The following is a 22,345-nucleotide window of genomic DNA, read 5'->3' on the forward strand; positions in this document are numbered from 1 at the left end:
TTTAAGAAAACTTAGGTTCTATAATGTGGTAGAGGTGCTAGCAAGCAAAAAAGGTGGAGATGGCAGGCAGGCCCCTGGCACACTCCGCTTCGGCAGCCTGGGTTTGGTTCCCGGGCGTGGACCTACACCACTCGTTGGCAGCCATGCTGTGGCGGTGACCCACACACAAAATAGAGGAAAACCGGCACAGATGTTAGCTCAGGGCGAATCTTCCTCAGCAAGAAAAAAGAAAAAAAAGATGGAGGTGGGGAGTTGGGAGAGAGAGAGGGCAAGGGAACCAATAGACTCCAAAGCAGATTACCATTCCCCAGAGCTGACAGTGAGTTCTGTTTATGTGTCTGTGTGTCCTGAGGGAGCAACAGTTATACACAGGGGTGACTGTATAGATTCATGAGCTAGACTGCCCGTCTGGGCTTAATTCTTTTTTTTTTCATTTTTATTTTTTGTGAGGAAGATCAGCCCTGAGCTAACATCCATGCCAATCCTCCTCTTTTTTGCTGAGTAAGAGTGGCCCTAAGCTAACATCCGTGCCCGTCTTCCTCCACTTTATGTGGGACGCCACCACAGCATGGCCTGACAAGCAGTGCGTTGGGTGCGCACCCAGGATCCGAACCCGGGCCGCCAGCAGCAGAGCGCGCACACTTAACTGCTACGCCACAAGGCCGGCCCGTGCGCTTAATTCTTGACTCGGCTAATTTTGAGGTCTGTGACTGTTGGCAAGTTGCCTAAGCTCTCTGTGCCTCAGTTCCTTATCTGTATAAAAGGATAATATCAGTACTTTCTGTTGTAAGGATAAAAAACCTCCCTGTACTTACCTTACTGTTACGGGAATTAAATAAGGGTTAAATGCACTGACATATGTAAAGAACTTAGCACATATTAAGTGCTACATTAGTGTTTGCTGTTTTTCTCTTATTCACTATACCAGAGAATCTTAAAAGTTCCAGAATATACACATAAGTTGTATTCACTATAATGTACCGAGCTGCTTTACGTGAAATAAATACTCAAGGACTCCACGAGAGAGATTCAGAAAGTCATTGATAAAACCTCTTCATATGTTTAGTGGATTAATTTTTCAATACGTATTGTTACAATTTAAAGTTTTCTTTTTTTAAAATAGACAACTACAGGGATTTATTTTATTTAAAAAATTCTATGATATCCATAGTTTTAAACAACAATGATAGAAATTTCATTAGCAAAACAATTAATAAAAGAGCATATCACTTGCAAAAATTAAAGATGGCTTTTCATGGCAGGAAATTAGTGCCGAGTCAGGACTCCTGAAGTCTAGTTACAGTACAGCCAGCAGATCAGGGATGCTGCATTTTCTTTGGCTAGAGCACATTTCTTATGCAGTTGAACATTTTTTCCCCTTATTATTTAATGTTATCAAAGTTATCATTAACATTTTACTCAGAGTTTTTAAGAGAAAACCTTCACAAAATTAACAGTGCAGATCTTCTAGGAATTAAGACCATTTCAGATGTGCCTGAAATAAGCAACATGCATGGATGAGCTGTTTTTTTCTTTCACTCTTTGAATTAAATTCAATGGAAATTTTAAGGGAAAAAAGTCAGTTATCTATTACTTCATTTTTTAATTAAATAATTTTAGCAATTACGTGGAAAATAATTTTTAAATGTTGTTGTAAAAAACTTTTCCAGAATTCGTTGCTGATTTAAGACATTGGAAGATCATGATAAGCTGCATATCTTCCAGTCACATGATGGTAAATCTGCAGAGAAAATAATTAATAATTATTATATTATTATATATATCAATTAACAATTATACTATTACATAATAATTAATAATTCTTAATTAACATTTCATTACAAAGCTCCACTACTATGTGCTTCAACAGAATCTCCATCCAACCTACTTCAGGTGGAGGTTTGCTTGGAAGATGGCAGAGGTTTGGGTATGGAGAGGTCAATCAGATGAGTTTCATCTCTAGGTCTCATAGCCCAAAAGGTGACTTTTCATTTCCTTCTCAAAAATACTTGTCAATTTGTTCCAAGGACAATGGGTTATTTACTCACCTGCCTCTCGATGTCCGAAAGCAGAGTGCTGGCACCTATTCGAAAGAGTTCTGGTTTCAGCCACTCATCTCCTAGCTCCTCCTTTATGAGAGAGAGCCAAGCAAGGGAATCCTTTGCAGTGCGGATGCCTCCTGCTGGTTTAAAGCCTACCTAAAAGGGAAGGTGGGAAAGAGAATAATGTTTATTGTTATTTGATTACTTTAAAAAATGGCACTGCATTAATACAGGGTCTCGAGTCTCTCTCTTTTTTAAAGTCTATTTCACTTCATCCAGCAAAAGAGCTTCTTAGATCACTGACTCATGCCCATTCACACTACTAAATGACTTTTCAAGATTAATGGGAAGAATGTCACTGCTTCTGAGGAGACACTAATGAGCGTTAATAACCCTCATTAACATTTCACTTATTGGAAAGTCATAAACCTCAACCATCTAGAGCACAGTTGTGAACCAGGGGCAAACAAGAGAGGGTCAATAAATAGGAAAACAGATATCACAAAGGCTCACTCATTCTACATTTCTACAAGTAAGCCTGTACAGTCACCCTTCAGTCTTGATCTTGAGGGGCAGAAGACACATAGGTGTATTTAAAATAAGAGGAGAAGAGGTGAGGCCATGCGAACCAAACTGGCAGCAGTCAGCAAGAAGGGTTGACAGTTGTTATAATCAACTAAACTGCAGGGACTTTTCTTCTAAGTTGTAAGTAGACAGAGTTATATAAAGCAGCCAGACCAGGTAAACCAGCACAGCAGAAAGAGACAGCGTAGGGGCTCTTCACACTTCAGTAATCTTTGAAGGTAACCATAAAACAGCACAAGTCAGCCAACATCTGATGTTTACAAATGATGGCCCTGAGTCCATTAGAAAAGGATACATGTGTTCTGTATACAGGAAAACCTGCTGATTTGGATTTACTTGTCTCAAGAACTTGACTATCCAGTAGAGATTCTACAGATGGGAGCAATCAAAAACACACCCCACAGACCAAGTACTAAAGCTCACAGATCTGACCACTCAGAGCACTAGCAGGGGGTGATTGCTAACAGAATGCTAGAGAAGGGAGACAATATACAAATGGTCCCATTATCAACCCAAGCTAGAAACCTCATAGTTAACCTATACTCCGCCATTTTCCACACCACACCCAATCGATCAACAGTCAAGTCCTACCAATCCTACCTTCTTAACTTCTATATCTCCCAATACGCAAACTTTCCTCTCTACTCTCACTTCTACTGTTTTAGTTTAGACCTTCATCAACTCACACATGCAATATCAGTAAAAGTCTCCCATTTTCCCTGCCTCCATCACACAACGTCACACAGCCACGGAGCAGCCTGGGATTCTAATCCTATCTGCCTACTACTCTGGAGCCCAAGTGACTCTGTATAAGTGAGGGGAGGTGGTGGGAGTGGGGGAGGTAAGTAGGATGAGGTTATTTATTGAGAAGAGGCCCCAAAAAATCAATTAGCTGATATTAGTGTACATGTTAATCATAGGAGCATTTCTGTCAATTAGGCAGTGACACATACAGATTTTTCTATATAGTTCAGTTGTGTCAGCAAGTCTGGCAGTGTTTCTAAAGAGAGGTTCCAGCATTAAGTTTATCCTATTTTTTTTTTAAAAGAGAGAATATGGAAAACACAAATCTGCAATGAAATCAGTTATGAAATATTAAACCTCTGCTGCTCAGGAGTGACACTAATCATGGTCTGGAAGGCGGCCCATCACATTTTAAAACACCCCTTAAATCAATGATGTAGAAACTTTACAGTCTAAGGGCTGCCCAGGCAACTTGTCAACAACCCGAAAGGATGCATCTGATTTGCAGATACATACACAAATCCTCACTGTGTGATTAAATGAGTATGATTTGACTTGTACCTGTCCATTTCTTAATATAACTCGGATGAACTTTGTTTAAGGGGTCAATACCGTTAAAAAGAAAGTATTGAAAGACAGCAAAGTGACCCTCCCTCTGTAATCTGGTCTAGAACACTGAGCACTTATAATTTTTATTCAAATTCTTTGCTTGTTGTCTAAGGGCTCTCCTGCGAAAGGACCTGTTCACTTTTGTATCCCTGGCATTTAACATAGGTTAACATGGTGCATAGTTATTGACAATAAATGTTTGCTGAGAATAAAACAGGATTGGGTCCCCAGTGGCGAGTTTTAACCCTGACTACAGAGCTTATGAAACATAGATTCCTGAGGTCTACCCCTGATCCAGCACCCCACATCCAGCCAAGGATGAAGGCCCAGGTATCTATAAGTATAAAAAGCTTGATATCGGGGCCGGCCTGGTGGCGCAAGCGGTTGGGTGCGCGCGCTTCTCTGTGGCAGCCCGGGGTTCACAGGTTCGGATCCCCGGCGTGCACCAACACATCGCTTGTCAACCCATGCTGTGGCGGCGTCCCATACAAAGCAGAGGAAGATGGGCACGGATGTTAGCCCAGGGCCAATCTTCCTCAGCAAAAAAGAGGAGGATTGGCATTGGATGTTACCTCAGGGCTAATCTTTCTCACACACACACACAAAAAAAGCTTCATATCTAGTTGGATGTTCTTTGGCTGACAATAAGAACCACTGGTCTAGTGAATGGTGGTGGTCTCAACTGGGGGGCCCAAAGATAGAGTTCTCATTTTTACAGCTTTTCTTACAAAATTTTTCATTTGGATCACCGCAGAAAGTCTACCAAATAGAGGTTACTCAAGTTGTGTCAACTTTCATATGTAGGTCACAGTAGATATTTATCCTATTTGTACTTTTTTAAAGACATGAAGTTATTCTGAAGGAGAAAATTCTGGAAGGAGTTTATTTCCTCTCAAACCCAATATATTCTAAAAAAGGTCTCCGATTCCAAAATAAACTGAAGCCACAGTCACATATAAAGTCATCACATCCAATTGGCAAAGGTTTTAAGGTCTTTTTTGGGGTTCTACTCAGCAGAAATCAAGAGATTGGTTTTAAAAGATGCCTTCTGAGGAAGGGTAAGTCTCACTTAAAAAAAAAATTACCTTTCTCTCCAGTGATGTAAAAAAAAAAAATCCTTTGAGATAATTTGTAGCTAAACAAGCAACTTGACGTGAAAAGGAAAATCCAAACTCATTTTAAAAAACACCTCATACGCACTTTTGCTTTTAACTTCATGTTTCAAAAAATATGTATTATTTTTCGAAAAGCTGACAAAAGCTAGCATATACCCTCCTCAGCTTAACAGTCTTCCAAAGAGCACATCCAACTGCCATAAAACGCAAAAATGGATATTTAATTCAAGAGCTATATAACGTCTAGCTACCTTTTCCCCGCTGTTTCACAGCATTTCATTATTTTGTTTAATAAGTTCATCTCCTCGAGAATTTTCTCTTCACCTCATATTATTAAAAGTAATAAGTTTTTCTGGACCGGGGGTTTCCCAACAGAAAAACCAATTTATGTGTGTCCTTCAGTAATGACAGGAAAAGATTATTTCCCATTATATTGCATACTTTTCATATCACCACCACAGCTTATCATTCAATAAATGTTACTCTGCAATTCTTTCCACTCCTCAAGGAAGTTTAATTTCTGCATTAACCTGTTTTTGCTGGCCAACGCCTTACCAGAAAGCCTCTGAGTTGCAGCAGAATTAGTTTGTTAAAGAACCCATTTAGGAATCTCTTGGCAGTGATAAAATTGTCTTCGGTTAATAAAAGGACATAAAGTGAGTTTACATCTTGATCACACACACCTACTCACACTCACTTCCTGTTAATCGCACATTTTTCTCCGTGAATGTGTTCTTTTGTAATGAAAGGTAAATTAAACATTTATCTTAATAAAGGTAACTCATTCACACCTTTTGCATATGAAGACAGTTATCGAGGCTGTAACTAGTATTATAAATAACATAATCTTTCCTCTGAAGAAAGATTTGCTGGCAATAATATACCTTGTTTCCAGTTTTCCAGAAGAAATCTCTAATGGCCCGTAGCATTACTATAGCTACTGGGAAGGTGGCATTTACTGTTTCTTTTCCAGTAGAGGTCTTAATAAAATCTGATCCTAAAACAAAAGGAAGAAAAACTCTATGTTAATTAAAAAACTTATTTTTTACTTCTGTGAGTCAGTGGCAGAAATGAGTTGTGTAAATTTTTTCCCTGAGGAACACAACTTTATTTTTCATTAATTATTTGAAAAACTAAAAACAAAATCACTCTTTAAAATAATTCTGTCCATACTTTTTCCCCCCTTTTATTATAAGATGAATTAAATTAAGCACCAAAGGGAATCTCACTGACCCCTGGGACTCTTGTCTCCACGTTCCATGTCGCCAATTAAAATCAAGTTGGTTTATTTAATGCATAACTGAGATGAATAAAAACAATTTTATTCCCTGTGCCTAATATCCTATATCATAAGGCTTTACTACAAAACTGGAGTGCCTACTCATTTTCCCCTCATTTTCTTATGATGGATAGAAAGCACACAGTACAGCTGTGACAACATAAGAAGAATCACCATTAGCTGATTTCTACTGCATTGTTTGTTAATGAAAGTACTATGTCTTCCAACCAGATTAAGATTTTCATGAAAGACATCATGCTATTTCATAACCTGCAAATATTTTAAACAACTTCCTGTCTCTCAAATGTATCTTAAGCCTAGTTTAGCAGAATAGCACAAGGAGACAGAAATAATAACAGTTAAGACTCACTACGCACCGTGCACTCTTCTAGGTGCTTTACAAGTATTAACTCAGTCAATTCTCACAATAACTGTACAAGTTAAGTACTAATATGATCCTCTTTTTTTTTTGGCGAGGAAGACCAGCCCTGAGTTAACATCTGTGGCCAATCCTCCTCTTTTTGCTTAGGAAGATTGGCCCTGAGCTAACATCCATGTCCATCTTCCTCCGTTTTATGTGGGACGCCTGCCACAGCATGGCTTAATGAGTGGTGTGCAGGTCCTCGCCCGGCATCCGAACCTGCGACCCCTGGCCGCTGAAGCAGAGCACACAAACTTAACCACTATGCCACTGGGCCAGCCCCTGTGATCCTCATTTTGAAAGAGGAAATTGAGGCACAGAAAAGTTAAGTGATTTGACTGAGGCCACACAGTGTATAAGCAGGAGAGGCAGAATTCTAACCAAAGCAATACAGCTTAACCAATACGCTACAGCGTCTCCATGAGACTTATGTAGGGTCACACCGTCAGATAGCCAAACAAAGACTCCATTTTTCATGTGGTTACCTATCCCCGAAATACTCAATGTGTGGCTGACAGACCAGCAGCATGGGCAAGACCAGGGAGCTTGTTAAAAATGCAGACTCTCAGGCCCCACACAAGACAAGTGAATCTGAATCTGAATCTAAACAAGGTTGCTAGGTGATTCCCATGCAAAGTCACAGCCTCAGCCCACTGAATCTTGGAACCATCCATAACGCTAAGCTCAGAGATTCTCCCAAGGTCCGTCAAAAAGGTAGTTAATAGAAGTGGACGAAAGAAGTGGCCAAAACTTTCCTCTCTAGTTTCAATCAGAAAAGATACTTTCACGACCATTCTGTGGATCAAGACTCAAATCGACACACCTTTAGTAAGCACACCGTGTGTGAGGCACGGTGGAAAATATATAAACAAGTAATTCAAGTCCTTGCTCTCAAAAGCATATACATCCTAGGTGCAGGTGAAGATGAACACAGATCCTGGGTAATGACTTGATGAGCTAGAAGTCTAGGAGATCTGGTTTCCAGCTCTGGCTCTGATATTTATCTTGCAAATTCCATCTCCTAACCTTTCTCATTTGAATAATACATCTGAAAATTCTTAATTGCTTCATAGTGTTATACGAGGAATCAAAAGAGACAATCTATGTGAAAGTATTTCGAAAACCCTCATGTGTTATACAAATATAAACAGAGCAAGGAACTAGGTAGGGTTGCCATCTGTGAAAATACCATAGGAATTCTGGTATTCCCATCTATCAGAATAGGTCGTCGGAAGCCTTCTTTTCTTTGGGTTTGTAGGTCCATTGGGAGAAATGGAGGCTACCCATCATGCATGCATTCACTCAACAAATACTTAGCGAGAACTTACTATATGCTAGACTCTGTTCTACATGCTGAGAATAGACCACTAAACAAAACAAAGTGAGCAGATTTTCTAGAAGAGAAAGACAATAAACTAATAAACATATAATAAGTGTTAGGTAGAGATAAGTGCTATGAAGAAAAATAGTACAGTGTACTGAGATAGAGAGTGATGGAGTTGGGGAGAGGTAGCTATATTTAAACAGAGTCATTATAAAGGCATCTCTGAGAAGGGAAATTAAGAGACTGAATGAAGAGAATCTGTGAAAAGAGCATCACAAGCAGGAAACATCCCTGAGGTGGGCATGTGCTAAGTTCATCAATGAATGAATGAATGAATGTGACCACAGAGTCAATGCCTGGCCCCCATAACATCAGAAGAAACACAGTCAAAGGGAAGAGATTCAAGCCTCCAAATAGATGTAAGAAGGTGAGGGGAATATCCCAAGAGGATTCACAATGAGATCAAGATGTGTTTTCTAATATGTGACACTGTCTTCTGATTCACTAGAAGGCTTTTGAGCACAACACTGGATATTATCTAAATTCTTTTAAGCATCTTGGAAGAGAAGATGATTAAAATAAAAGACAAAGACCACATCTGGAGGCCTAAAAAAACGGTATGGTCACTTAAAAATCACACCACCTAAAGTTAACCAAAAGAGCCAAACTCCCTTGGAAGAGTCTAGAGGCAGGGTAAGGGAGGAGACTCTCCTCCTAATATATTTGGGAGGAGCAGAGCAGAACACTTACCATGGTAGCAACAGCAGCCTGGGAGTAGTAACAGTGGCCTACACATTATTTGTCTGTCTATCCTCCTTTCTTGACTATTATAAGCATGTTTCAGGGCAGGTGCTATATGAAACATTGTGAAGATAGTACAGAGTTTCCATATACCCCACACCCAGGGTTCCCTACTATTAACAACTTATATCAGTATGGTACATTGTTATAATTAATGAACTGATATCGATATATTATTATTAACCAAAATCCATACTTTATTTAGATTTCCTTAGTTTTACTCAGAATCCAGTCTCATCCAGGATACTACCATATATTTATCATGTCTCCAAAGGCTCCTCTTAGCTGTGACAGTTTCTTAGACTTTCCTTATTTTGATGACCTTAACAGTCTTGAGGAGTACTGGTTAGGTATTTTGTAAAATTTCCCTCAATTGGGATTTGTCTGATGCTTCACATGACTAAACAGGGGTTATGGGTTTTTAGGGAGGAAGACCATAGAGGTGAAGTACCATTTTCATCACATCACATCAAGGGTACATACTATCAACGTGACAGCACTGTTGAGGTTGACCTCCGCACTTGGCAGAGGTGTCTGCCAGATTTCTCCACTATAAAGTCACTCCATTCTTCCTCTCTTCCATTCTGTACTCTTTGGAAAGAAGTTCTTATGTGTATCCCACACTTAAGAATGGGGTGTGTAAACCTCACTTAAGGAAGGGGGAGTTATAATCCATCTCCTTCAGGGGGGAATAACTACATAAATTATTGGGAATTTTTTGCATGGGAGAGTCATCTCTTGTCCATTTCTTTCTTTACAACCATTTATTTATATCAGTACAGACTCAAAGACATTTATTTTATACTTGGGTTTATAAGCCAATATTACTTTATTTATTTTGTTGCTCAAATGGTTCTAGCTTTGGCCATTGGGAACTCTTTCAGTTGCTTCCTTATCCTTTGACATACTCCCATCATGGACTTTTTGTTTTTTAAGCTCTTACTTTCTGGTATTACCAAATGCTCCTGCCTCATCTTGTATGTTTTCTGGCGCAGTCCTAGAATAAGCCATTTCTCCAAAGAACCCTGGTTGCTTTTACTGGAGAATGGTATTAGAAACCAAGACCTTGGTGCTAGGTGCACTCATTGCTACAGTAAGGGTCTTGCTTTTATGCCCTCTCAGCTGACTGAGCAAGGAAATATATATGTGTATACTAACCCACTTATATACACATATCTATCAATAATTCCATATGTAACTGTCTACATCTATATTAAACTAAACACAAGTTATATTGATGTCTCCAACTCTGACTCATTACCACACGGATCATTCTAGCCCCTTCCCTTTGCTTATCTGTAAACTCCCACTCCAACAGTGAGAAACCTGGCACCTGCCATCTGTCATCTATTTATTTAATTGTTCACATCCAGTATCCATGTATAGTGATAGCAGAATTGTTAACCATTCCACCACTGGAAACAACTTTACCAATTAGAGTATAGTGCTAATGTGCAGTGTCTCTGCCTTCAGCTTACAGACTGCACTCATTTATAAAGTTACTTAGATCAGCACCTTTTTCTCCCACCTCCTTCGGTGAGGTTGTTTAATACATATGTAATACAATTATATTCTTTGGTCACAGTCTGCATTCTATCCTGGAATCCCCTGACCTCCTAAATAATTTTTTTTCATTTACATACATTAAGGTTCATTCTTTATGAAACTTCTAGTAGCTTTAACAAGCGTACAGTGTCATGTCCATCATTACAGTATCATACAGAATACTTTCACCACTCTAAAAAATCTCCTGTGCTTCACATTTTCACCTCCTCCTCCCACTGGCAACCACTGATCTTTTTACTATCTCAAGACTTTTGACTTTTCCAGAATGTCATATAATTGGAATCATACAGCCTTTCAGACTGGCTTCTCTCACTTAGCAATATGCATTTAAGGTTTACTCATGTCTTTTCACGTACATTTCATTTCTTTTTAGAGCTGAATAATATTCCATTATATGGATATACCACATTTGTTTATTCATTCACCTATTAAAGGATATCTTGGTTGCTTCCAGTTTTTGGGGATTATGAATAAAGCTGCTATAAGCATTCACATGCAGGTTTTGTGCAGACATAAGTTTTCAAATCAGTTGGATAAATACCTAGGAGGGCAATTGCTAGACTATATGGTAACACCACGTTTAGCCTTGAAAGAAACTGCCAAACTATCTTCCAAAGCAGCTGTACCATCCTACATTTCCAACAGCAATGAATGAGCGTTCCCGTTGCTCTACATCCTCACCAGCAATTTGTGTTGTCAATTTCTGGATTTTAGTCAAGGTAATAGGTGTGCATATAGATCCTTTGTTAGATTACACCTGAGTATGTCATTTATGGATTGCTACTGTAAATGGCAGTTTTTAAAATTTCAAATTCCAATTGTTCATTGCTGGTAGATAGGAAAGAAACAGACTTTTGTCTATTAACCTTGTATCATGCAACCTGGGTAAACTCACTTAGTAGTTTCAGGAGTTTGTTGGTTTTTTGGGATTTTCTCCATAGATAATCAGGTCCTCTACGAACAAAGACAGTTTCATATCTTTCTTCTGGTATTAATTTCTTGTGGTTGTTATAACAAAATATAACAAACTTGGTGGCTTAAAGTAACAGAATTTTATTTTCTCACAGTTTTGGAAGCCAGAAGTCCAAAATCAAGGTGTCAGCAGGGCTACACTCTCTGTGGAGACTCTAGCAAGCATCTGTTCCTTGCCTCTTCCAACTTCTTATGGCCGCCAGCATTCCTTGGCTGCATCACTCCAATCTCTGTCTCCATCTTCATATAGGCTTCTCTTCTGTCTGTGAGTTTAATCTTTCTCTGCTTCTCTTTTTTAAGGACATTTGTGATGACATTTAGAGCCCACTTGGAAAATCCAGAATAATCACTTCATCACAAGATCCTCAATTTAACCACCTCTACAAAGACCCTTTTTTCCAAATAAGGTAATATTCGCAGGTTCTGGGGATTAGGAGGTAGACATACCTTTGTGAGCCCTTATCAGCTTACCACACTTCCCAATCTGTATACATTTTCTTTTCTTTTCTTGTCTTATTGCACCAGCTAGGACTTACAGTACATCACTGAATAAGAGTGGTGAGAGAGAACTTCCTTCCTTGTTCTTAGGTGGATCTTAGGGAAAAAGCATCCAGTTTCTCATCATAAGTATGTTAGCTTAAGTTTGTTTACAGATGTTCTTTATCAACTAAGGATATTCTCCTCTATTCCTACTTTGCTGAGAGTTTTTATTACAAATAAGTGTTGGAATGTGTCAAATGCCTAATCTGTATCAACTGATATGATCATGTGATTTTCCTTTTTGGCTTACTGATATGCTGGATTACATTACATTGAACCAGGCTTGCATATCTGGAGTAAATCCTACTTGGTCATAGTATAAATTCTTTTTATACATTGTTGGGCTCATTTTGCTGATATATTGTTCAGGATTTTTGCATCTACGTTCATGAGTGATACTGATCTATAGTTTTCCTTTCTTGTAATATCTTTATCTGGTTTTAGTATTAGGGTAATGATAGTCTCACAGAGTGACTGCTCTCGCTTCTATTTTCTGGGAGAGATTGTAGAGAACTGGTATTATTTCTTAAATGTTTGGTAGAATTTACCTGTGAAATTATCTAGAGCTAGTGATTTCCTTTTTGGAACATTGTAATTATTTTTCTTTAATAATTTATGAAATTATTAAATAAGTAATAAAATGATTATTTCACAACATTCTATAATTAAAATATTTTATAAAATAAATTAAAATTAAAATAATTTTTTAATGGATATAAGCCTATTCAGACTATTTCCTTTTGTGTGAGTTTTAGTTGTTTATATCTTTCAAGGAATTGATCCATTTCATCTAAGTTATCAAATTGTGGGCCTAGAGTTGTTCATAGTATTCCTTTATTATCATTTTAATGTGCATAAGACCAGTAGTGATCACTCATCTTTTATTTCTGATATTAGTAATTTATGTTCCCTCTCTTTCATTCTTGGTTAGTCTGTCTGACAAAATTGAGGTTTATCAATTTTATTGATTTCTTCAAAGAACTAGCTTTTAGAGTTTTTTAATTTTCTCTATTGCTTTTGTTTCCAATTTCACTGATTTCTGCTCTAATTTTTATTTCTTTTGTTCTGCTTGCCTTTATGCTTAAATTGTTCTTTCTCTATACTTAAATTGTTCTTTCTCTACTTTTCTAAGGTAGAAGCTGAGGTTACTGGTTTTATATCATTCTTATTTTCTTATTTTAGATATATATACATATATAGATATAGATATAGATATCACATAAATTTCTCTCTAACCACTGCTTTGGCAGCATCCCACACATTTTAATAAGTTGTATTTTAATTTTATTTAGTTTAAAATATTTTTTAATAATTTCTCTTGAGAATTCTTTGAACCTCATGTTATTCAGGAGTATGCTGTTTAATTTCCAACTATTTGGGGATTTTCAGCTATCTTTCTGTTATTGATTTCTAGTTTCGTTCCATTGTGGTCTGAGAACATACTTTGTATGATTTCTATACTTTTAAGTCCATTAAGGTGTCTTTTATGGGCCAGAATGTGTCTAATCTTGGTCAACGTTCCATGTGAACTTGAGAATATGTATTCTGCTGTTGTTGGGTGGAGTTCTCTATAAATGTCAATTTGATCATGCTGATTGATAATGCTATTCAGGTCAACTATATCTTTGCTGATATTTTGCCTGCTTGAGCTATCAGTTACTGAAAGAGGGGTTTTGAAGTCTCTAGCTATAACAGTAGATTTGTCTATTTCTCCTTTCAGCTCTGTCAGATTTTGCCTCACATATTTTGATGCTTTGTTGTTAGGTACATACAGGTTTAGGGGTGTTATGTCTTCTTCGAGAAATGATTCCTTTATTAGTGTGTAATATGCTTCTTTATCCTTGATAATTTTCCATTTTCTGAAGTCTGCTTTGTCTAAAATTAATGTAGCTACTTCTGCTATACTTTGATTAGTGTTAGCATGGTGTGTCTTTCTCCATCCCTTTACTTTGAACCTGCTAAGTCTTTATATTTAAAGAGGATTTCTTATATACAACGTAGAGTCTTGTTTTTTGACAATCTGTTTTTTAATTGGTATATTTAGACCATTAACATTTATAGTTACTGTTGATTTAGCTGGATTAATATCTACAATGTTTATAATTTTTCTATTTGTTGTATTTTTTCTTTATTAATTTTTACACCTCTTTTTTTGCCTTCTCTGGCTTTAACTGAACATTTTATATGACTCTATTTTTTCTCCTCTCAGAATATCAATCATGGGCCAGCCCCAGTGGCCAGTGGTTAAGTTCGGCACACTCTGCTTCAGCAGCCTGGGTTCAGTTCCTGGGTGTGGACCTAGACCACTCTCTTAGTGGCCATGCTGTGTTGGCGGCCCACATACTAAAAAGTAGAAGACGACTGCCATGGATGTTAACTCAGGGAAAATCTTCCTCAGCAAAAAAAAAAAAAAGTATCAATTATACTTTTTTTGTACATTTTTTTAGTGATTGCACTAGAGTTTTCAATATACATTTTTAACTAATCTAAGTCCACCTTCAAACAACACTATACCACTGCACAGGTCAACTGCATGTACCTTTTAATAAAGTGTTCCCCAATCCTCCCTCCTGTCTCTGGTAACACTGCTGTCATTCATTTCACTTATTTATGTGGTATAATAACCCAATACATTGTTACTATTATTACTTTAAATAGTTATCTTTTAGATCAATTGAGAAAGAAAAATTTTTATTCTTCATTTATTCCTTCTCTGACACTCTTTTTTAATGTAGATCAGAGTTCCTGACCTATATGATTTTCCCATTCCCAGAAGAATATCTTTTAACATTTTTTACAGGGCAGGTCTACTGGCAATGAATTTCCTCAGTTTTTGAATGTCTGAGCGCCTTCACTTTTAAAGGATAATCTCACTGGATATAGATTTCTAGGTTGGTGAGTTTTTTTCTTTCAACATTTTAAGTATTTCACTCTATTCACTTCTTGTTGACATGGTTTCTAACGAGAAGACCACTGTAATTGTTTCCTTTTTCTTCTATAGGTAAGATCTTTTCTTTCTCTGTTTTTTTCCAAGATTTTCTATCTATCTTTGGTTTTCTTTAGTGTGAATATAATATATCTTGGTATAATTTTTTTTATATTTATCTTGCTAGGTGATATGTGAGTTTCTCGAATTTGTGATTTGGTATCTGTCATTAATTTTGGAAAATTCTTGGCCATTATTGCTTCAAATATGTTGTCTGCTCCATTTTCTCTTTCTTCTGCTGGTATTCCAATTACACATATGTCACACATTTTGAAATTGTCCCACAATCTTTAGATGTTATGTTCTATTTTTTTCCGGTGTTTTTTTTTCTTATTTCTGTTTAGGAGGTTTCTTTTGACCTATCTTTGTGGTCACTGATTCTTTCCACAGTCTACCAATGAGCCCATCTACCAATGGGCTCAGTAAAGCCTACTGATGAGCCCATAAGGCATTCTTGAGTTCTGTTCCAGTGTTTTCAATTTCTAGCATTTTCTTTTGACTATTTCTTAAAGTTTCCATCTCTGCTTACAGTACTTATTATTCTTTCATGTGGTCTACTTTTTCCATTAGATTCATTAACATATTAATCAGAGTTATTTTAAATTTCTCTTTCTAATAATTCCAACACCTCTGTTATATCTGAATCTAGTTCTGATGCTTATTTTGTCTCTACAGACTGTGTTTTTTCTTGCCTTTTAGCATCTCTTGTAATTTTTTGTTGAAAGCCAAACATGACATATTGGGTAAGAGAAACTGACATAAACAAGCCTTTAGTGTGTGATTTTATATCACTCTGACTAGGAATTGGGCTGTGCTTAATGTTTGCTGTAGCTACAGGTGCCAGAGTCTTCAAATCCAATAGTATCCTTGTTTTTTTCTTCCCTGTTTACTTTGGGCTTCCTGAATATTCCTCCTCAGAGAGAGTCTATGTCTTTTAGGCCTCTTAGCTGTAATCCACTGAATTATTAGAGCCCTAATGGTGTGGTGGTAATGTACGGGGGAGAGGAAGTATTTTTTTATAATCTTATGATTAAATTTCAGTCTTTTAGTGGGTCCGTGTCCCTGGTAACCTTCACAAGTGTGCCTTAGCTTTTCTCCCCCACTTTGGTGAGACAGGAAGACTATAATGGAAATGCCCTCCCAGGTGGGATAAGACTCTAATAAAGCCTTTTGCCCTGGAGAGTAGCCCTTTGTTAAGGAAAATGCTCTGGGCATATTCTGCAATGATTACCTTCCCCTTCCCCTGCCACAGCCAAGAGGGGTTCTTTCTTGGCTCTTCACTATGAGAAACTGGGGTTCTTGGAGGTAAAACCCACACAAGGGTTGGGGCCACACTCAGCCTCCAACAATTTGTCAAAATTACCATTTAAGTATTCCTACCAGTTTATGGCTCTAGCAGGTAAGCAGATCTCAGATTCTAAGATTGCCTCTCAGAATTTGCTCTCTCTCCAGATTTCAAGGTGGCAGTTTGCCCTGTGACCCAAGTTCTTTGATGGGTCTGAGAAAAGTCAATAATTTTCCGTTTATTCAGCTTTTTCTTGTTCTAAGGACAGGAATGACAACTTCTAAGCTCTTTATATGTCGAAGCTGGAACCAGAAGTCCTTAAATATTAAGGCTAGCCTTTATTACCTAGAAATTTGGTATAGATGGAGATACAAATTAGATGTGGTATTTAAGGTGTTTTAGACATATGCCAAGTAACTATTATAGTCAACAAGAACTGGAAAGATTCAGAGAGATTCCCTTTAGCTAGAATGATAAGGAAAGGCTTCAAGGAACAGGTAGAGTTTGGTATAGACTTTACACCACCATTAGAAGAAACACGAAAAGCATAGAAAATATAAGACACATCCAACCAATAATAAATGGATCCATCTAAGGAATCTCTGTGAGGGGCAGGGAGCATGGGGGTGGGGGATGGTGATATTTGGGGGGGTATCAACGTGTGTTTTACAACATGAGACTGTAATAAAAGTCTCTTGGGAAACATAAGGTCTGATCACCTGAAATCAGTGTTTAAGATGTTAAATTTGGTGTCAGTGTTGGACAGGTTGAGGAAGGACAATTGAGAGTCAGAGAGCACACAAGAGATTAAAATAGCAGTTCAAGCATGTAGGCACCACTGGTTATTTCTTTAAATCCAGGAATAAGACCTAGCTTTAATTACACAAAATACTTTAGAAAGTACGTTAGTATTTTACTACTGTCAAAAGAACAATGGATTTTCCAATGAGACTAAGTAGGCACACACTTCTGTTTTACTTCTTATTTTAATATTGCTTCTCTTGCCCCTCTGCTAAAACAAAATTACCTTAGAGAAATAAATGCCAGATTTTGAATTACCAATACCACAGAGCACCACAGACTCCTCGGAGCTCATGTAAACCCAACATTAACCAAGCTCACCTCTGCTCAGCTTGGGGAAAAAAAGCCTTATGAGAAAATATCTCACAATTAAAATAGCCATCCATATAAATATTCTTTCATCAGTGCCCACAATTTCAATGAAATGACTAAACTAGGATATGAAAGGTGTGAAAAGTCAAAGTAACACATTAAATAGACTAGTATTCAATTGTGATTAGTTGAAATTAAAATTAATAATAAATTTATAGTATTATATTAAATTGTATTTTTTTATTTTCCTAATTTGAAATCTCTAGCACAATACTTTTTTTGTGGTCTAAAGCAACTCAAAGCTTTTCTAAGGCCTATAATTACAAGTCTCCATGGTACAGTTTCATTAAAAACTTTCATTAAACAACAGCTGCCCTTGTATATGGTCTTCTAATCAATTTGGTCAAACAGAATGACTTCTAATCAGCTGTTGATAAAAATAGAAGATGAAATTTTAATTCTAATAGATTAACCACAAACTCAAGACAGTCTTCAAAATCCATCTAGCTCTATTCTCCAGTGGATTTAATGACTATTCAGCAACTCATTACTAAATAGAACAAGATGAACATTTTCCAGTTCATTAAAGAAATGTACTATGTATTTTTGCATTGTCCTCATGATTCGTTACAGGGAGTCTTAATTACAAGATAATGGATAATGGTTATTAAATGCAGACTGCAGTAATGAAGCTCTATTCATTTGCGAACCTCAGAGACTGCAAAGAGAGGAAAATAAAATTACTAGCTTCAAAAGATTAACGGATCAAATTATTATTCAATTTTGAAAATCTCATTCAGACTTCATAGAAACAAGAAGAGATTAAAAATTAGTATTAAGACCAAAGTAATACATTTAAAAAAAATAATATCTTAAGGCTATTACTGCATAATAAGCTTCAGATGTGATTATTAGAAAAACATATAGCTAACAATGGGAAAACATACATTTTTACTTCCTGAACTAATCTTATTTATGAGATAGGAAGTTACTAGCAGGATCTTAAAGAGAGTCTTGGTGAACATGGAAGCTATATGCTACTATGCTACAAAAGAACAGCACAATGGAAGGTATTATTAACATTTTATACTTCACTAATGAAAAATAGGATTTAAAATCAACTGCTGCTTGAGAAAGCTTGTCATTAAGTGGAATTCATGCCAATCCCATAATAAGAGCTTCTGGGCACATTATTCATTAGCACCATGTTTTCTAGTGCTCTCTAAGAAATTATCGATTAAAGTTAGCAAGCGAGTTTTGTAAGGTAATTCTGGTAAATCTGACACTAATTTATACTTGCAACCTGCAATGAGACACTTTTTTTTAACAAATATACTGTACAAAATATGAAGCCCCAAACTAAAACATATTCTTCAATACTGTATTCTTTCACTCCACATAGTCTTGAGGGCAAGATATAAAGATCCAGTGTTATGGTTAAAGAACTGGCCAGAGTAAAGATAGAAGCAGAAGGCCCCTGTGGAGGTATTGATATGGTGCGAACACGTAATCTGGAGACAATTATATCACAAAGACATCCTTACATGATCCAGGGATAATAGCCAACCTTGTGAAAAAGGGGGGAAATGTTTTCAAAAAGAAAGACAAAAAGCCTAAGAAGAAAATAAAAACGCCTACTCTCTCAGTTCTTTCCTTCAATCTTAAGAGTGAGCTCTGGAAGTACTTTTCCGTTGGTCCAGTCCATTGCATGAGAAAGGCAAATGAGTATCATAATTAAACAGTAAGGCATGTTCAAGCAGAACAGTAATCAGAAAGCAATCACAGTCTCAGAGTCAGAAAGTATCTCAAATACCCCAAGGGTAAGATTAGCTCAAGATAACCACATTCCTTGCAGTTGCCTTCCCCTCCATAAAAATAAAAATGTGGCCATTTAAAATAATGCGAAACAGTATGATTGAAACGGAATACAAGGTGGGGACTCTGACTATATACCCCTTGTTAATTGACAGTAATGTCCCTGAGAGAATATTCTAAACAATTATCCTAACCATACAAAGATGTGTGGTAGAACTGCTTGACACAAACAAGAGTCCTTGACTCATGTCTAATATGCCAGAAGTTTCCTTTCACTTCTAAAACTTAGCTTATTTGAAATGAGTTTCAGAACTGTAATAATGCTGAAGATGAGTTACCAATCAATGCAAATAACATCTATTTTAGGGTGGATTTAAATTGTATAATCTTTCAAACAACTCTGTTTTGTTTTTTTTCTTTTACAAATTTGGCAAAAAAAAGGATTATTTAACTCAAATGTTTACAAGGCCATATTGTCAGCATTTTAGACCAAGAGTCAAACTGGGAAACAACAGAATGTTTCCTATACCAAGCTCTATAACTCCTTTAATTTTTAATATTGTATTGGTGCTCCTGGGGACGTTAGCAAATATCTACATAGCGTTAACAATTCAGAAACAGTCTCCCAAAAAATCATGCTGTACTTCTTAGTTTTCAGCTCTCCCCTTCCCCTCCCTCTTTTGAGTAAGGTTATCAAGAAGAAGAATCAGAGGTAAGTGAGCCCTAGAAGATTTGTAATTAAAACAAAAGGTTCTGAAATTAGAGGGCTAGCCCCAGTGGCCTAGTGGTTAAGTTCGGCACGCTCCGCTTCGGCGGCCCAGATTCAGTTCCCAGGCATGGACCTACACCATTTATCTGTCAGTGGCCATGCTGTGGTGGCGGCTCACATACAAAAAGAGGAAGATTGGCAGCGGATGTTAGTTCAAGGCGAATCTTATGGGAATCATATCTCAATTTAAATGAAAAAACAAAAGGGAGTATGTTCACAAGGGAGAAAGGGGGAGAAAAAGGAAAACCAGTAAAACTAACTCTAAGTAAAATTATCCATTAGTTGAAAAACCAAGTATATATAATCATCTATACCTTTACCCCCTTTCCTGAACTCATGTCTTAAAGCTACTGCTGGTCTTCTCTGTAAGCGGTCTCTCACTAGCGCCCAAGTATGACATCCACAATCAGGCCTCTTCTGTAATCATCATTAATGATTATAACATAACATTTAGCTGTCACTGGTCTAAATAGATAGAGTTATCTACTGATAAGGCTTCACTGTGTAGATAAGGTTAACCAAATGAAAAGCATTCATATTCAAGCACTAAACTACCTAACGCATTACTTTTTTTGTGTGTGTGTGTGAGGAAGATCAGCCCTGTGCTAACATCTGCCAATCCTCTTCCTTTTGTGCTGAGGAAGACTGGCCCTGGGCTAACATCTGTGCCCATCTTTCTCCACTTTACATGGGACGCCGCCACAGCACAGCTTGCCAAGCAGTGTGTCAGTGTGCGCCCGGGATCCAAACTAGAGAACCCTGTGCCGCCGCAGCGGAGCGCACGCACCCAACCGCCTGCGCCACCAGGCCGGCCCCACCTAACGCATGACTTTTGAAGAAAAATACTTCAACACATTCATCATTATAGTTCCTTAAAAAGATTTTTAAAGAGGGGCCGGCCTGTGGCATAGCGGTTAAGTGCGCACGCTTTGCTGCTGGCGGCCCGGTTCGGATCCCAGGCGCGCACCGATGCACTGCTTGTCAGGCCATGCTGTGGCGGCAACACACATAAAGTGGAGGAAGATGGGCATGGATGTTAGCTCTGGGCCAGTCTTCCTCAGCAAAAGCAAAAGAGGAGGATTGGCGTGGATGTCAGCTAAGGGCTGATCTTCCTCACACACATAAAAAAAGATTTTTTTTTTTTTTTTTTTAATAATTTTATTTATTTATTTTTCCCCCAAAGCCCCAGTAGATAGTTGTATGTCATAGCTGCACATCTTTCTAGTTGCTGTATGTGGGACGCGGCCTCAGCATGGCTGGAGAAGCGGTGCGTTGGTGCGCGCCCGGGATCCGAACCCGGGCCGCCAGTAGCGGAGCGCGCGCACTTAACCACTAAGCCACGGGGCCGGCCCTAAAAAAAGATTTTTAAAGAGTGGTACCAACACTGGAAATTTCACGCTGGCCAAAGAGAGAGAATTTTGATTAAAGGGCCTTTTCGGACCAGCTCAATGATGCCAGCTGGGAGTCACTGACTCTGTTCTGTGCACAGTCTAGGGCTGCACTGCCCAATAGGGTAGTCACTCACCAGTGTGACTACTGAGCACTTGAAAAGTGGTTAGTCCAAACTGGGATGTGCTACCAGTGTAAAATACACACAGTTCTAAGACTTAGTATAAAAAGTAGAATGTAAAATATCTCACTAATAATTTTTATATTGATTACTCATTGAAATGATAATTGTGGATTTACTGGGTTAAATAAAATATATTATTAAATTACTTTCACCTGTTCCTTTTTACTTTATTAATGTGGTTATTAGAAAATTTTTAATTATATATTTCTGTTAGGACTGGTCTAAGGGGCTTCAGTGAGACACCAAATCTGTAATCATCTTGGCTAGGCTACAGTTTGATGTCCTTTTAAACTAATATCCTTTAAATGTTGGTTTAAATTTATTTAGAAAAAAAGGCTTAATTGTGCCTATAGGTAGAGTAGGAGGATCCCTGGCGACAAGTATTTAACTATTCTCTCTTGTCCAAACAATACGGCCCTGCCTCAAAATCTGAATACTTCACTCAGCCAAACAAAAGCTCTGTAATTAACTGGACCCAGCCTCCTTAGAAAGCAGAGAATATCTGTTTGGAGAACATAAGAGCATGTCCCTAGAACGTCTTATGCCCAGTCCCAATCACATACAGCAGAGGAATTCTAGTAAATGCAATTTTCTCTGTCGTGAATATTTTCAGTGGTTTCAATGCCTCTTACGGATTGGCACCCCAGAAAGTGTCCAGCTGGCTGGCCCCTTAATCCTGTTGGAACTGGCCTTGCTTTCAGTTTTCAAATACACAGGAATAACTCTAAAACCACACCTACCAACTCGTGGCTGCGTATGACTTGTGCTCACAGCCCTGTGCTCAACCCAGCTACTCTCTTTCCCAA

General features: G+C 37.7%; 1 protein-coding gene across 1 annotated transcript in view; it reads right to left on the reverse strand.

Moving 5' to 3' along the window:
* Nucleotides 1-1,024: 1,024 nt before the first annotated feature.
* DERA (deoxyribose-phosphate aldolase) overlaps nt 1,025-22,345 on the reverse strand; it is a 105,287-nt gene continuing 83,966 nt past the window's right edge. The window contains exons 7-9 of the mRNA XM_087442702.1: nt 5,980-6,092; nt 2,049-2,198; nt 1,025-1,741 (exon numbers count right to left, since the gene is read on the reverse strand). Coding sequence (XP_087298828.1) covers nt 1,685-1,741; nt 2,049-2,198; nt 5,980-6,092 — 320 coding nt within the window. The 3' untranslated portion in view covers nt 1,025-1,684. The remainder of the gene's footprint in view (nt 1,742-2,048; nt 2,199-5,979; nt 6,093-22,345) is intronic.

This window comes from Ceratotherium simum, chromosome 17 (assembly GCF_057802395.1).
Source record: "Ceratotherium simum simum isolate JZ-2026a chromosome 17, ASM5780239v1, whole genome shotgun sequence".
NCBI lineage: Eukaryota > Metazoa > Chordata > Mammalia > Perissodactyla > Rhinocerotidae > Ceratotherium > Ceratotherium simum.